The 12,698-nt window shown below is 49.9% G+C and overlaps 1 protein-coding gene across 1 annotated transcript; it reads right to left on the bottom strand.

The window, feature by feature from the left end:
• Positions 1–6,332: 6,332 nt before the first annotated feature.
• On the bottom strand, positions 6,333–11,279 carry LOC34620342. The gene is made up of 5 exons (XM_026334003.1): positions 9,177–11,279; positions 8,798–8,905; positions 8,335–8,604; positions 7,908–8,089; positions 6,333–7,734 (listed from the first exon to the last, which is right to left on the bottom strand). Exons 1-5 carry the CDS (start codon positions 11,277–11,279, stop codon positions 6,333–6,335), a joined length of 4,065 nt encoding a protein of 1,354 aa, XP_026189788.1.
• Between the last annotated feature and the right edge of the window lie 1,419 nt (positions 11,280–12,698).

Below are 12,698 nucleotides of genomic sequence, written 5' to 3'. Positions count from 1 at the left end.
TTAGAGGATTTTCCACTGCGCGATATCTGTGCCTCTCAGATCATGGGACCTTCGAGGTGTGGGGGCAGGGGAGGCGAAGCTTCTACGAAGCAACGCGAAATGATATTCTATATAGCTAGAATTGGGTCTGGGGTTCATCATGAATCTAGAACTAAGTCGGATGGCACATTACAGCTGGAGCAGATTTTGATCGTAAGCTATTTTGCCCTCCTCTATTTATGTGTTTGCAAGCAATAGGTATTACATAAATTAGATTGTGTTTTGCAATGCTGGGTCAGACTTTGCGAGCCGAGCTCCACCTAGAGACATTCTCATACACCAGTTATATTACGCTTTAAATTCGCCAAGAATTATTTCTCTGGATTGCTGCAAATGCATGATCTTGTTTGCCAGTATTTTACAGTGTATACAATCACGGTGAATGCTGTATGCGTGTGTTCCAAAGTGCTATGTGCGAAGGGGTGGCGAAACTCTCGGTGCCTCGACTGCAACGATGTGCAAGCTAGATAGAAACTCTTCCTTCGTGCCTAAACTCCGAGGTAAAACAACGGTTGGAGCCGTTTGGGGTGTATTAGCTTTTACTGAGCGCATTTACCATTTGAGGCTAAGGGCCTCCCCGCGTAGGCCATCGTTATAGTGCCACATGAGCTCTGGAGCCTCTTTCGATGAAACTGCCCTTCAGAATCAGTCCCTTGTTAAGAGCAACCATACAACTCCATCCAATAAATAGATAGCATCAGAAGGCGCTTTTAAACGAAAGAATTACATATTACGGATGGTTTTTGGCTGGTAATAGTATTTGATGCGGAGGGAGTGGCATGCAACCGTTTCAGTGATCTTCAGTTCCTTTTGTGCCCTGGGAGGCTTGTTGCTCCATGATAATGTAATGACAACAGTAGGATCATTAAGGCCAGTAAAGGAGAGAGATAAGGGTTCCACTCCCGAATGTATGCAATCCCTGCATCCGCTGGAAGGGAGCCTATATGAAGTAAGAGAGGGGGAAAAGTTCTCCCGTTTTCCATGTTTTGTTGCCCCCAGCTTTTGCAGAGTGTCATTAAAATTAGAAAAAAAATATTTTGTCACCACTTAAAGCTTCGGTAGCCAGAAAAGCCCTTCACGTGGTACAGGCGAGATACCAATGAGATATGCGTGCTTGATCAGGCACTACGCCATGCACTACATTTTGTGCGGCGCATTTGGGCGAAACAGAAATCGAGCTGACACTGTATTTGTAGTTAATTTGGAGGACTAATTTCATTGTATGCACCTCCGTGGCTCTCAGATCATGCAGCAGGAGCAATCTGAAGGTATGGGCGTACGGATGCGCTACAGGAGCACTGGCTGTAATCTTGTGTTTGTGGCTAAATATTTTGGCCTTCAAAAAGTCCACCTGACCATAAATGACCAGAACTGAGCGTCAGTGAAAGCAAACTGTTTTGTGTTTTACTTCATCCCTAGGCAAGAGACCTTCCCCTGCGCTGCACTGGAACCTTGTTTTCTTGTACAGCGATAAGCCGCTTATGCCAGATATGTATAAGCAGCTTCGAGGTTCTGGTTTTCGGACTTGCTTTATTGGCTTGCGCGTTTTTCTTCACAGATTATTTATGGCCATACTCAGCTTCACTGTTGCTGTGCTGAACCACTTGGCCGAACTAGTCTGGTTCGAAGCCCCTTCCATCTCGATGTGGGTGTCTCCTTTTTAGTTGTCAATCCAAGTAATTTCACTCATCATACCAGGAAAACATGCTTCTTCAGGCTGGAATAACTAAAAAGTGATAGGGAACCTAGCGCGGTGTCAACAGCTGGACCACCATGAGCAGAATACCCTTCGTCACCGAGTGGACATCTCGGTTCTGCTCGGCACAGGAAACTCCGATTAACTGTAATTCTGTTTAAATCACATGTTAAGTCTTTTGAGCTGGATCAAATTGTTTTTACTGATATATATGGTCTTTTGAGGAGACCAAGCATCGGCTACTTTTCTTGGATTGTTGCCTATCGCTGTTTCGCCCCAGTGACCCTGCCAGCTCTAGTCCATGTGCACTTCTCCACGTTTGATGTATCCCTCTTCAGCCCATGGTCATAGTGTGCGCCTTGTAGAGCTAGGGCATGTGTCTCGCACCTTTAACAGCAGGAGAAGTATTATCCTGTTAATCCACGTAGCCCTAGTGTAGAGTCTTCAGGAAGTCAAGTATACAGTGAGATCATGCCCCCAACGCCCACTGCTTCTCTCTCTCACCTATTTTTTTATTCTTTTGGATTTCATTTCTCGCCGAGCTGATTTCAAGTTAACGAGCCCGTGACAATGATTCCCTAAAGGCTCAAGTACAGGTGTACCACCACACCACATTGTCTCCCATAAACAGCCCATATCGAGCTCGCCTTTCAAGTTTGCTGCGATCCCATACGGTAAGCAGCTCTCATTAGTCATGCCTCGCCAGGCAGGAAGCCAGAGACTAAGACGAATGCCTTGATGCCTCACGCAAGGAGCTTGGAGCCAGCAGAAACGCCGGTGACACCAGCACCCATGACTCTTCTCACTGAGGCTGTTGTAGTGCGAGTCTTTGCAGAACCGAAAACAATGAAAGCACCAGAAACACACTGTCTTCTCCCAACAGCCCACATCAAGCTCCGCCTTCAAGCTCCTACCCGTTTCACAAGGAAAAGCAGCTCTCAACAGTAAGAAGGATTATTATATTCACCAGCGGCAACCCCAACAGACGACCTAAATGCTACCTGACCCCTTACTCCCAAAAGATACGAGCAAACAAAGATCCTGAACGCGATTCGATGTCAACAGCAGATCGAGGACCGGAACGGCTGGCAACTGCGTTACCCATTTGGGAAGCGCTCTTGTCAGTGGCAGAAAGATCTCGATAAGGTTTAGCGCAGCATCCAAAGTTGCATTCACATACATCTTCAAACAGCCACGCTTGGCGCTGCTCCAACAGGAATAGAAAGAGAATAATCTGCGATTGGAGCAAGACGAAGAGACGCAGCAACGCAATGGAGTGCAGCTACCAACATTGTTTGGCTCTACCTGATCCAGCGCTCCTAGCAGCGGTGTCTGAAGCGCCAAAGCAGGGGTTACGAGGGTAAGGGGAAGACGCACAGCAGAAGCAAATGAGACTTTCGCTATCTTCGCAGCAAGAGATGCTGGATCACCATGAATAGATGCAGTATAGGTACAGCCACGAAGAGCAACAAAGAGGCTTGCTGGAGAGCTTGCCAGGCAATCATGAGACTTGAATGAACCAGGGTGTATCCACATTTGCCGTCCACAGCTTGCTCGGTGGCAACCGTAGCATCTGGAAGAGCACCAAGTGGAGCTGCTGGATCTTGATCGGTTGGGTATTTATGTGTCTGATTATCAGCAGGGAAAATTGCCAGTGCATTCTGAGGCCCCCACATTAGAAGCGTTTGCGGCATGAGCATCAGCAGGTCGGTTTTTTGACACCCAACGGAGGCATGTTTTCCTCGCGGTAGCTCTTCTTAAGAGGTATGCTTCAGTCTTATCCCTACAACGGCACTTCACACACTATGCAGAATGCTCTCCTGGCAGCCAGATTTATTCCTAGTACATTATGGCTTTTTGTTAATCAGCGATCCGTGGAATGGATATCTGATTGACCCCAGCATCAGTGCCCAAGGCAGCCAGCGACAAAAGCTCCAAGCCCAACAAACGCAGTCTCACTTTCTTTCCGAGAGCCGGAAAGCCTTCAAATTGGGGGCCTTTTTCAAAAGGCTTACCCTTGGGGGCCGGTATCCCTTAGCGCAAGGAGACCCCAGCAAGCAAGGTGTACTTTTGAAGAGGCACATTTGGATGCAAAGCCCTTCAATGACTCGCAGAGGCACGAGGGCAAGAGTAGCCTTCAAAATTGACCGGGGGCCACTAGGTTTCCTTGCCCCTAGCCTGCGCAGAGACATGGAGAGCCTAGACTCTGATCAGGAATCCGAGTATTAAGTAGGCTTGCAGCGGGTACATACGTGGAGGGGCAGCAGGAATAACCGTGTGGGGAAGAATTTGAAATTTTTTGAGGTTGCATTTGCCTAGGGCCTCGCGCAGAGAAGAACGGTTTGGAGCTAGGGAATTAGCAGTAGCACCAAAAGAGTCGTGTCCCTAACATTAGAATGCCCAGTGCTGCCTACAGCGGCACCAGTTTACATGGCATGCAGTGAGATAAGCAGGGCAGCGGCCGCTTAAACAGCATCATGTCCATGAACAAACAATCAATAAGGAACTGCACGGGCTTCAGCGTCCTCATCACTGCTGCAAGCCGTCTCGCTACATACGGGCTCCGCACCAACCGGAGCCAAGGGACCTCGAACATTTTCTGTGGCAGCAACGGCAGCACTAGCAGTGAGTGGGCTCACGAGCGAAGGCACGCTCAAATCCAGAAATCTCATTTCCTTTGCGCTTTCTACTGGCAAGGCCCACAAGGAAAAAATGCATAGTGAACTTCGTGGCCCCCGCCGGCGGTATGTGCCTTGCCATCGGCAATCCGTTCCAGCCTGTTCTCACATGTATTGTTCAACGTCATACGTTATATATTTTCTCTTGGGGCTCGCAAAGTACTTATGGCAGCTGCTATACTGTCTTACTCCAACACAAGCACCTACAGAGCTTCCAGCGAGAGCAAGCGCGATTAATCCTGCGGGAGTGGAAGCCGCTATACCACCTGGTGTCTCGGTACATATTAAGCCTAAGGCAACTCACAATGCTCGTGAAGAAACAAGGAATGCACAACAGCCATGCCATGACAATCAGCAGGAGAGAAAGGAAAAGCTGTTTTTGGAGTAGCTGGCACTCTTGGGGTGACAAATTTCCTGCGGTCAGATGCATTAGTAGTTAGTACTGAGGTTAGTTACATGCCCAGAGAAGCGCTGCCTCAGAAGGCAAGTCATCAAAAACTGGCAGCACAGCGCAAGTAGTAGAATCTGGCACTGTGGGATACATGCTGCCCTTTAGCCCTGCCATAAATAGCCTCACCCCGTAGATGCAGCAAGCTATTTGCCCAGTATTTTTCTACAGTGGCAGGGCTGGCAGCAGCTGCTTTCGAAGGGACTAGAGCGCTACTAGACGATGTTGTATCATGAGTAAAGTACACCAGCCCCAAATCCAGAGAAGTCAGAGTTCCAGCAGAAGAAGGAGGTGCATTTGCTAGGATAGGAATATGGATATGTTTGTTGCGAGGAACCATTGACTCGCGGGTGACAACAACTCCAGCCTATGGAGTACGGAAAGCCCCGAAGGGGCATTGGAAGGAACTCCTGGATATGTGATCTGCGTGTAGTGTTGATGTATCAGCAGTATGTAAACTAGCAGCGGCGGCGCCAATTGAAACCACAGGTCTCGCGAGATTCTCCTGAGAAGCAAGTTAGAGAGCGCATTGGAAACAGCGCCTGTGGAGCCTGCAGTACAGCTGGAGATGCCTTAGAGTGGCGATGAAGTGCGAAGGATAATCTGGTATGCACCCACGCTACGAAAAATGGGATTCCAGGAGTGACAGTGAGAGCAACACTGACCCTTTCTCCGGTAAAGCTTTCAGCACTTGACCTGGGATCGTAGCACCTGACATCTCAGATTTATAAGCTTATGGAGAACGTAGTAACGCATACCTAACAAATGACAGGGAGGAACTGGATGAGGCCTTAAGTAGACTACTGGGGTCATCGAGGGGGGACCCTCAAAGTATCCACCTTAATGGGGGATTCATGGGTGCCCGACGAAATAAGGAACTGGCGAGAAACTCTATCGCCTCCTCAACGCGAGAAGGAGTCACAATTAGGGCTCTAAATTTTTGTTACAAAAGCAGCTCGTACTCTAGCAGCTGACACTCACCACAAACCGAGGGTTCTCAGAAAGGAGCCTATCCAGTTAGACAGGGGGACTTTGTTCCTTCTGCAGCAAATGGAATAAGCTAGCATTGCGACTTATTGTAAAATTGCCAAAGCAAGTGCCATGCTGAACTGGTAGAGATTATTTGTGCAAACAACACGTTAGAACAGGAGACAGGGTCCACGAAGCCCTTTGGTGCAATCGATGCTGACGGCAAATAGAACTGAATTCGGGTGTACGCACGCCAGTTCTTTTGTACATCTGTAAGCTAGCCCACAGTGAATGCCCCAAAACTTATGTTATTGGTTCGTCTGTTCACCAAACGACGGAAGCTGAGTCGAATCAATTCTCAGCCTCAAAACGGTTTGTTAATCAGCTGCAATCATGCGCTCCTTGGGGCTCTTCTGGGAAGACCCTGGCGAGCGCTCTAATGCCTCTTCAAAGCTTCAAAAAACGCTGCAGGACTAATGCAGCCACCGGTTACCTTCAATCCTTAGCCAGCAGCTGGTGCCCTTCCTGTGGGACTTACTCCGGCTTTGGCCTTCGTTGTGGCCTGACGGACTTCTTCTGGGAAAAACCATGGGGCGTCCGCAAGTAGCCGCTGATGATGCTTTTCGTTTAGCTGATCCATCCTAGGGGTCCGAGCCTCAGCCTTCGCTACCTGCTCAGCCGTGAAGTGGTGGGGCCTCAAGAGACCCCGCAAGATGTAGATCAGATGCACGGCGTAGTGCCACTGTTCCTCCACTTGTCGCCTCTCCTTGTCTGTGAGGGGTGCGAGCCGCAGGTCTCCATTTTTCAGAAGCTTGTTACGCTTGCTCTGAAAGCTGTCCCACGAATGGAGCAGGAGATCGGCTGCTGTGAGGCCGTTCCGAGTGTGTTGAGTGTATGTGCTGACATCGCAGTGGGGCATCAGCGAAAGCAGTAACTGCTGTGCCTTCTTCACTCTGCTCAGCAGTTCATCCGGGAATAGAAACAAGTCGCTATCCTCCGGTATTGAACTAGGGAGCTGCAGATCCACGAAGATCTCTTCGGGGCTTAAGGATGCGCCTCCCCTCGTGTAGACGCCCCTCGCAGCCGACTCCATTGAAAGGCCTTCTAAAGCGATTGCTGCAGGGTCCCCTTCCCATGAAAGTCCCCTGAATAAAGGCTTGGTCTGCCTCAGCACCCCAGCGACCACTGCATGTAGCACCGTCATGCCCTCTGCCCTGGTGACAACACTGCAGTCGGCCCCCCTTTCGAGGAGCACGGAGGTGACCTCCCCATGCAGCCAATAAGCGGCGAGCACGAGGGGCGTCTCCCCCCTCAGTGTGGCGGAATTTATGCTAGCACCGTGGTCTAATAATACTTTCACTGTTTCCACTTCACCAGCCAAACATGCTAAGTGCAGCGGAGTAGCACTCTCAGCGTTTAGAACCCCTACCACGCTCCCAGCTGCCAGGAGCTGACGGCAGAGCCTGGCTTTGCCGTTGCTGGCAGCAAAGTGCAACGCGTGGCTTCGACCGAGGAATTTATGTGCTGAGGCGAAGAGCAGCCGCCGTCTGTTTGGTTGCATATCAAGAACGTGGGTCTTCCCACTATGTCTTGTCTGTTCTGCGTTCCCTGAGTTTTGGACACACTGGCCTTTCACTTGCAACGGGCCCTTGCACGTAGGAGAACCACTTTTTTGGACTTTCCGATCAGTCTTGACGGGAGCGGAAGTATCCAGATCATCGCAGTGCCTCAGCATAAGCCGCAAGATTTCAAGCTGCGCCTCCTCTGCGCCTACTGCACCTGAGAAGCGAGATGGAGGACCCTTCGTGAGAGAAAGACCGCTGCCTCTGGCAGCGCACATTGCCAACAAAGGGGTCATGCCCAAGTGGGACTTTGAAAAGAGATCGTATCCCATTTCCAGCAACCTACACAGATGACCGAGAACACACTGACACATTCTCAGCAGCAACGGATGAAAAGCACCCAGCCCTCATAGCAAAGTAGCCTAGCAGGAGAATTAAGCATTTCTGAATTTAGGCACAGCAGAAGGTGCTCTATCGGGGAATGCGGCATTAATATGAGCAGTGACCAGGCTAACTTGCTAACAATGGCCGTCTGGGAGTGAAGACATGCGAGGCCGAGGAGGCTGAAGCCTGTAGGAAGGTGATGCACTCCCTTCATAGCCCTAAATAGTTCTAGAGCAAGTGGGAAATGCAGTCCACGACGCAGCAGGGCAACCGCCAGAAACATTGGGTCTCGGAGAAAGTGCGATCGGATTTGCTGCAAGCGAAATTCGACCGAGATTAGATTTCAGGTCTTTTTTTGTGAACACTCATTTTAGATACTAAATCAGTGACGGCGACCCTAATCTAGCAACGGTTTAACATGTACCAAAGCGTCTCGCTACATATATTATAACGAATTGGCCTAGCCACCAAGATCATTAGCACTCCACTATCACGAAGAGGCTAAAAGCAACTGTCTTGAGAGCTACGTATTTGAGTGGCGCATGGATAGTTGATTACCTCTGGGGTAGCCGCGGTAGAGTTGGTCGCTGAGCGGTACAGGGCAACAAAAACGTCCTCAGTGCGCACAACAGGGACGTAGAAGAGTGGGGGTGTACAGATACCAAGGAGGGCGGCAAAGCGGCGTAGGCGAAGACATATAACCACCGAAAGGCTAGCCTCTCTGCCCAAACAAGCCACGCAGTTCCACAAGGCGCAAAAGAGTGGTTCCATTATCTTCTCTGGAGGCAACGAGGGACCTCGTCGGCATTGCTTGTCCAATTTCATCGCCTGAAAGTAGCAGGAGCAATAACTAAATCGATAGCATGAATATTTCTCCCTCAGCATTGCAGAGTTGTGACCTTAAAGCATTGATGACGACATTGCTCTTTGCCCACGCTGCAGCAATAAGTAATGCGCAGGTCCTCATCGTTACTTTTTGCACTCCATGGCGCCGTTGCTGCGTGCTGCTGAAATAACTGACCTGGTAAGTAAGTTCCGCAAGTTTCAAGTAGAGGTGCACCTTAGTCATTGATGCGACTGGTAGAACAGTCTCCGCCGCCACTGTGGCACGTCTTAATAGGATTAGGGCCTGCGTTTCACAATAAGGCAGTCGAAACGCCCGCACTATTATTCATAAGACATTTCCTGGTGTACTGCAGCTGTTGCATCCAACCGCAACTCTGGGAAGAATCGACAACGGAATTGGACACCAACGAAAGTGTTGGAGCCCAGTTGCACGCAAAACTCCAAAGCATTCCTCGTCGAAAAACGCAAGTATTCCCTAAGCTTCACAGCCTATTTCCTAGACCCTACATCGTAGATAAGTGTGCACAGCAAAGTCTTCATGAGAAATGCCGCACCCGTGGGAGCCCCTTGCCTCCTTGGGAGGCTAAGAGTCCAGCGAGGATAGTATGAGCATTGAAAAGAACCGCGTGTTGTGGATGCACCTTGCTGCCGTAGTGCTCCACTAGGTCACCGTATCCTTTGGCAGCAAGTTGTTTGGATCCTTTTACCAAGTCGGCTTCGGCCTGGGTCTGTCTCCGAAGAATATCCTTTTCCATGGCATCACAGGCCTTAGACACCTTGGGACTAGTGTGACCGCAGCTGTTGCAGAGCCATTGCTCGTCCGCAGGCTTTAAACTTTCGCCTTTGCTCTGCATTTCACCAGGCCTTTCCACAACCTCCTCTTGCCCCCCTTGCTTCTCCTCGGATTTCTTCTGAATAATTTTCGTGAAAGAGACACCCCCCGCTTTAGCCACCGTGAGCTTAACCGGGGCATTCATTGTCTGCTTCGCAGGGACTAGGCATATACCTGTCTCCTCGTATGCCTTGAGGCGGTCCAGAATTGCTCTTCCTTTAGCAGGGCATAGGAAACCCCTAACGCACTTAAAACACCTGATTCCCCTCAGCAGGCGTCCCCCCTCATCGTTCTCTGTGCAGCGCACGCAGCCACAACCGAATACTCTAGGTGGGGACTCAATGGCCTTGCGCTCTTTTTGTGGCTTGAACAAGTCTTCCTCCACTGAGAGGCAGATGAAGCCTCCCGATGGAATAAAGGTCAGGGCCCTCACAGCAACCTGTCCATCCTCCTGCAGGCAGATAGTCGCCGTGGGAACGCAGCTGTGGTGGAGCAAAGCCGTTGCTGGAGCCAAAATGCGTCCTAGAGTGCACTCAGGGTTTTTGCGTTCCACTGCCGCTGCTGCTGAGGTGGCAGATACAAAAAGAGAGTACTGCAGCACAACGAGGATGAGGTGTACCAACTCCTTCTCTGAAAGGTATAGCAACAAAGATGAAGGGAGACCTTGTTGGAGGCGCCTGCTCAGCAAAAGCAGTCTCTTTAGCAGCTCAGGCTGGGCTTGTCTAACTGCGGCCTCATAAGAGTTTAGGCTGAGAAGCTGTGTGGCTACATCTGTGGTGCACGTGAACTCTGCACTCTCATCTCTTGGGCCCAGTAACTCTCGCTGCATGGCAGACTTAACGAGGGTCCTAAATACATGGAGTACAGATGTCACGTGGAGGCCCGACTCCTTCGCTGCTGCATGTATCATGGGCATGCACTTGCATTCTACAGCATGCAGTCGCCCATTCCGCATGAGACAGTCCCAAGAGCAGAAAACAAAGGGGCACGAATGCGGGGAAACCGGACAAGAAAACGCCCTCCCAGGATCCTCTCTTTCTTGCAGACAGTGAAAACAGCTGCTGAAAATCTGACCAGCCTCCAGCATCAGCGGAGTACACACGAAGGGCTTTTCCTTGAACACTAGATCCCCAGGATTCATATCCCTGTTAGCAAAGGCTACAGTGTGACACCCCTGCTTCGCAACAAACACAGGGGCTTCCTGCTGTCCAAAGCCCAGTGATGAAGACGTGTCCGACTGCCCGCTCTCCTCTATGGCCTCGTAATCTGGGGCCTGTAAGGCCCTTACTTTGAACTGCAATGGGATTTCACACCGTTCCATGAGAAAGCTCTCCTCATACTGTGCTAGCAAGCGCAGGAGTCGTCTATTCCCTGGGCTGTTATATATGGCCCCCCATACTGCAGAAAGGGCTCCCATCTGATTCTTTTGGCAGCCACAAGCCTCAGCTAACAAGACGAAACCGTCGGCGCTTCTGGGGTTTCTGTCCAAGAAGTACAAAATGGCTCCCTCTGCCTCCTGTAATCTGCCCTGTTGTAACAAATCTGGCAACATTCGTTGCAGCGCAAGGATTTCCGATGTCTCCTTGAGCTCTTTTTTACGATGCCACTCCTGTTTCTGGCCTCTCTCTTCATCCTCTCCGGCATCGTCTTCGGCATTCTGCTGTTGTATCTTAATCGCTGCATCAAACGCATCCGTTGGCACGTGGTCCTCGGCAAAGGCATTTTGGCCAGCCAATCGTTCCTCTACCACATCGTGCAAGGTGAACAAATCTCTGGACAGACCTACAGTGTATTCCTTGCGGAACGCCGACTCCCAGGATAGCATTGCGCAGGACAGCCAGCTTGAAATAGACCCGTAAAGATAGAGCGTATACAGCTAGGGAAATAACAGAAGCTAGCTGAGTGGTAAGAGAGCATACTTGTATTGAATGTGGCATAGAGATATCAGGCAAAGACAGAGGTCGGGCAATTGCGAGGGCCGGAAGACTTTGAACGTCACCCAGCAGCCGTGTACGCGGGCATTGCAACTATTTATGACCAAGTCGTCGATAATGTCGTTGACTAGCAGCAAAAATATACCAAAGAGTTTCGTGCCTTGTTGGTAAAAGGCCTCAGAGAAGTTCTGTGTGCTTCATCGGGTGTGCTTAAGCTGCCACGGCCTCAAGGCGACGACAATTGTGAGCGTGTGCATATCTGAAGATTCATACCCTCATCATGTAGCTGCTCAATTTTCAATTCATAGAAATGGGGCTTGGGGGTCAACAGCTTCATCCCAGGAGTGAGTGAGTGCCGAAAAAGCCCCCCTCTAGCTCAGACGTAGGGAGCCTCGAGTTTCATTCCTATAGCTTGAGTTCAATTATCCTTATGCCTTACACGTGTAAAACCTGCGGTGTATAGATTTTTCCTCAAAGCTTTTTACAGTTTATATAGACACTTAGAGATTGTGATGTTGGGTTTCACGTACGTCGTCAACTGCTCCAGTACTGAATGGTCAGCTGGAGGCCACACCAGGGGCAACCTGTCTTTAGAATTATGCACTGGCTTTGTACTATTTAATCAGAGGGCCTATTTACCCTGCTTGCGGCTCGATTTCTGCATATTGTAATATCGGTTTGAGAAATATGTCACCACAGGCGTTCAGCCCCCCTAAGGCCCTTTACCGCTGCTTCTTGGGTTGCCCATAATTGCAGTTGTACCTACATGTTATGACTGTGAATTCCGGGAGCAGCAAAAGACGCATTTCCCAGCTCATTGAAGTGCGCCTGTGGATTGTCTAGCAGTACTTGGCAAACCTGAATAGGGTAGCACTTCATACGGGTCAGCGGGATAGCGCCGAGCCCCATTCAAGGCCTGATGATTTAGCATGTTATATAACTTAAGCTTTAAGTCGAATCCACCCTCTCATTGACTGCATCTCTCAGTGTTCCGGGAAAAGAGGAGATGGACATCCAAGGTGCGCTTTGCCGCACTTCCAGAGCCCTTAAAGCTTGTACATCCCCTAGAGCATAACAACTCAGTGCACATGCACACAGTGTTCAAGCCTTAAATGCTGAGTTAGCTCGATTATACAGAAAGTAGCATGATATAACATTCAAACCAGTCATGTCTTGAGTAATTCTTTGGTGAAAGCAGTGCATGGTGAAGTGTGAAATCCCTACCTAATAACCACTATTGGGCAGGGATTCAAGCTTTAGGAATTCTCAAATGACGCCTACTGCCTCCCTTTGCAGAACCCCCCGACGAC

This window comes from Cyclospora cayetanensis, unplaced genomic scaffold (assembly GCF_002999335.1).
Source record: "Cyclospora cayetanensis isolate NF1_C8 unplaced genomic scaffold, CcayRef3 CcayRef3_contig_107, whole genome shotgun sequence".
NCBI lineage: Eukaryota > Apicomplexa > Conoidasida > Eucoccidiorida > Eimeriidae > Cyclospora > Cyclospora cayetanensis.
The sequence above is the reverse complement of the archived record's forward strand: the minus strand, read 5'-3'. Positions and strand labels throughout refer to the sequence as shown.

Bases quoted from the DNA above. Each gene is read 5' to 3' on its own strand.
- LOC34620342 (XM_026334003.1), bottom strand. From the start codon at position 11,279: ATGCTATCCTGGGAGTCGGCGTTCCGCAAGGAATACACTGTAGGTCTG. The intron at 8,605-8,797 runs GTCAGTTATTTC...TGCTACTTTCAG, and splicing joins TTGCGGAACTTACTTACCAG to GCGATGAAATTGGACAAGCA. The intron at 7,735-7,907 runs GTTAGCCTGGTC...TCATCTGTGTAG, and splicing joins CAGACGGCCATTGTTAGCAA to GTTGCTGGAAATGGGATACG.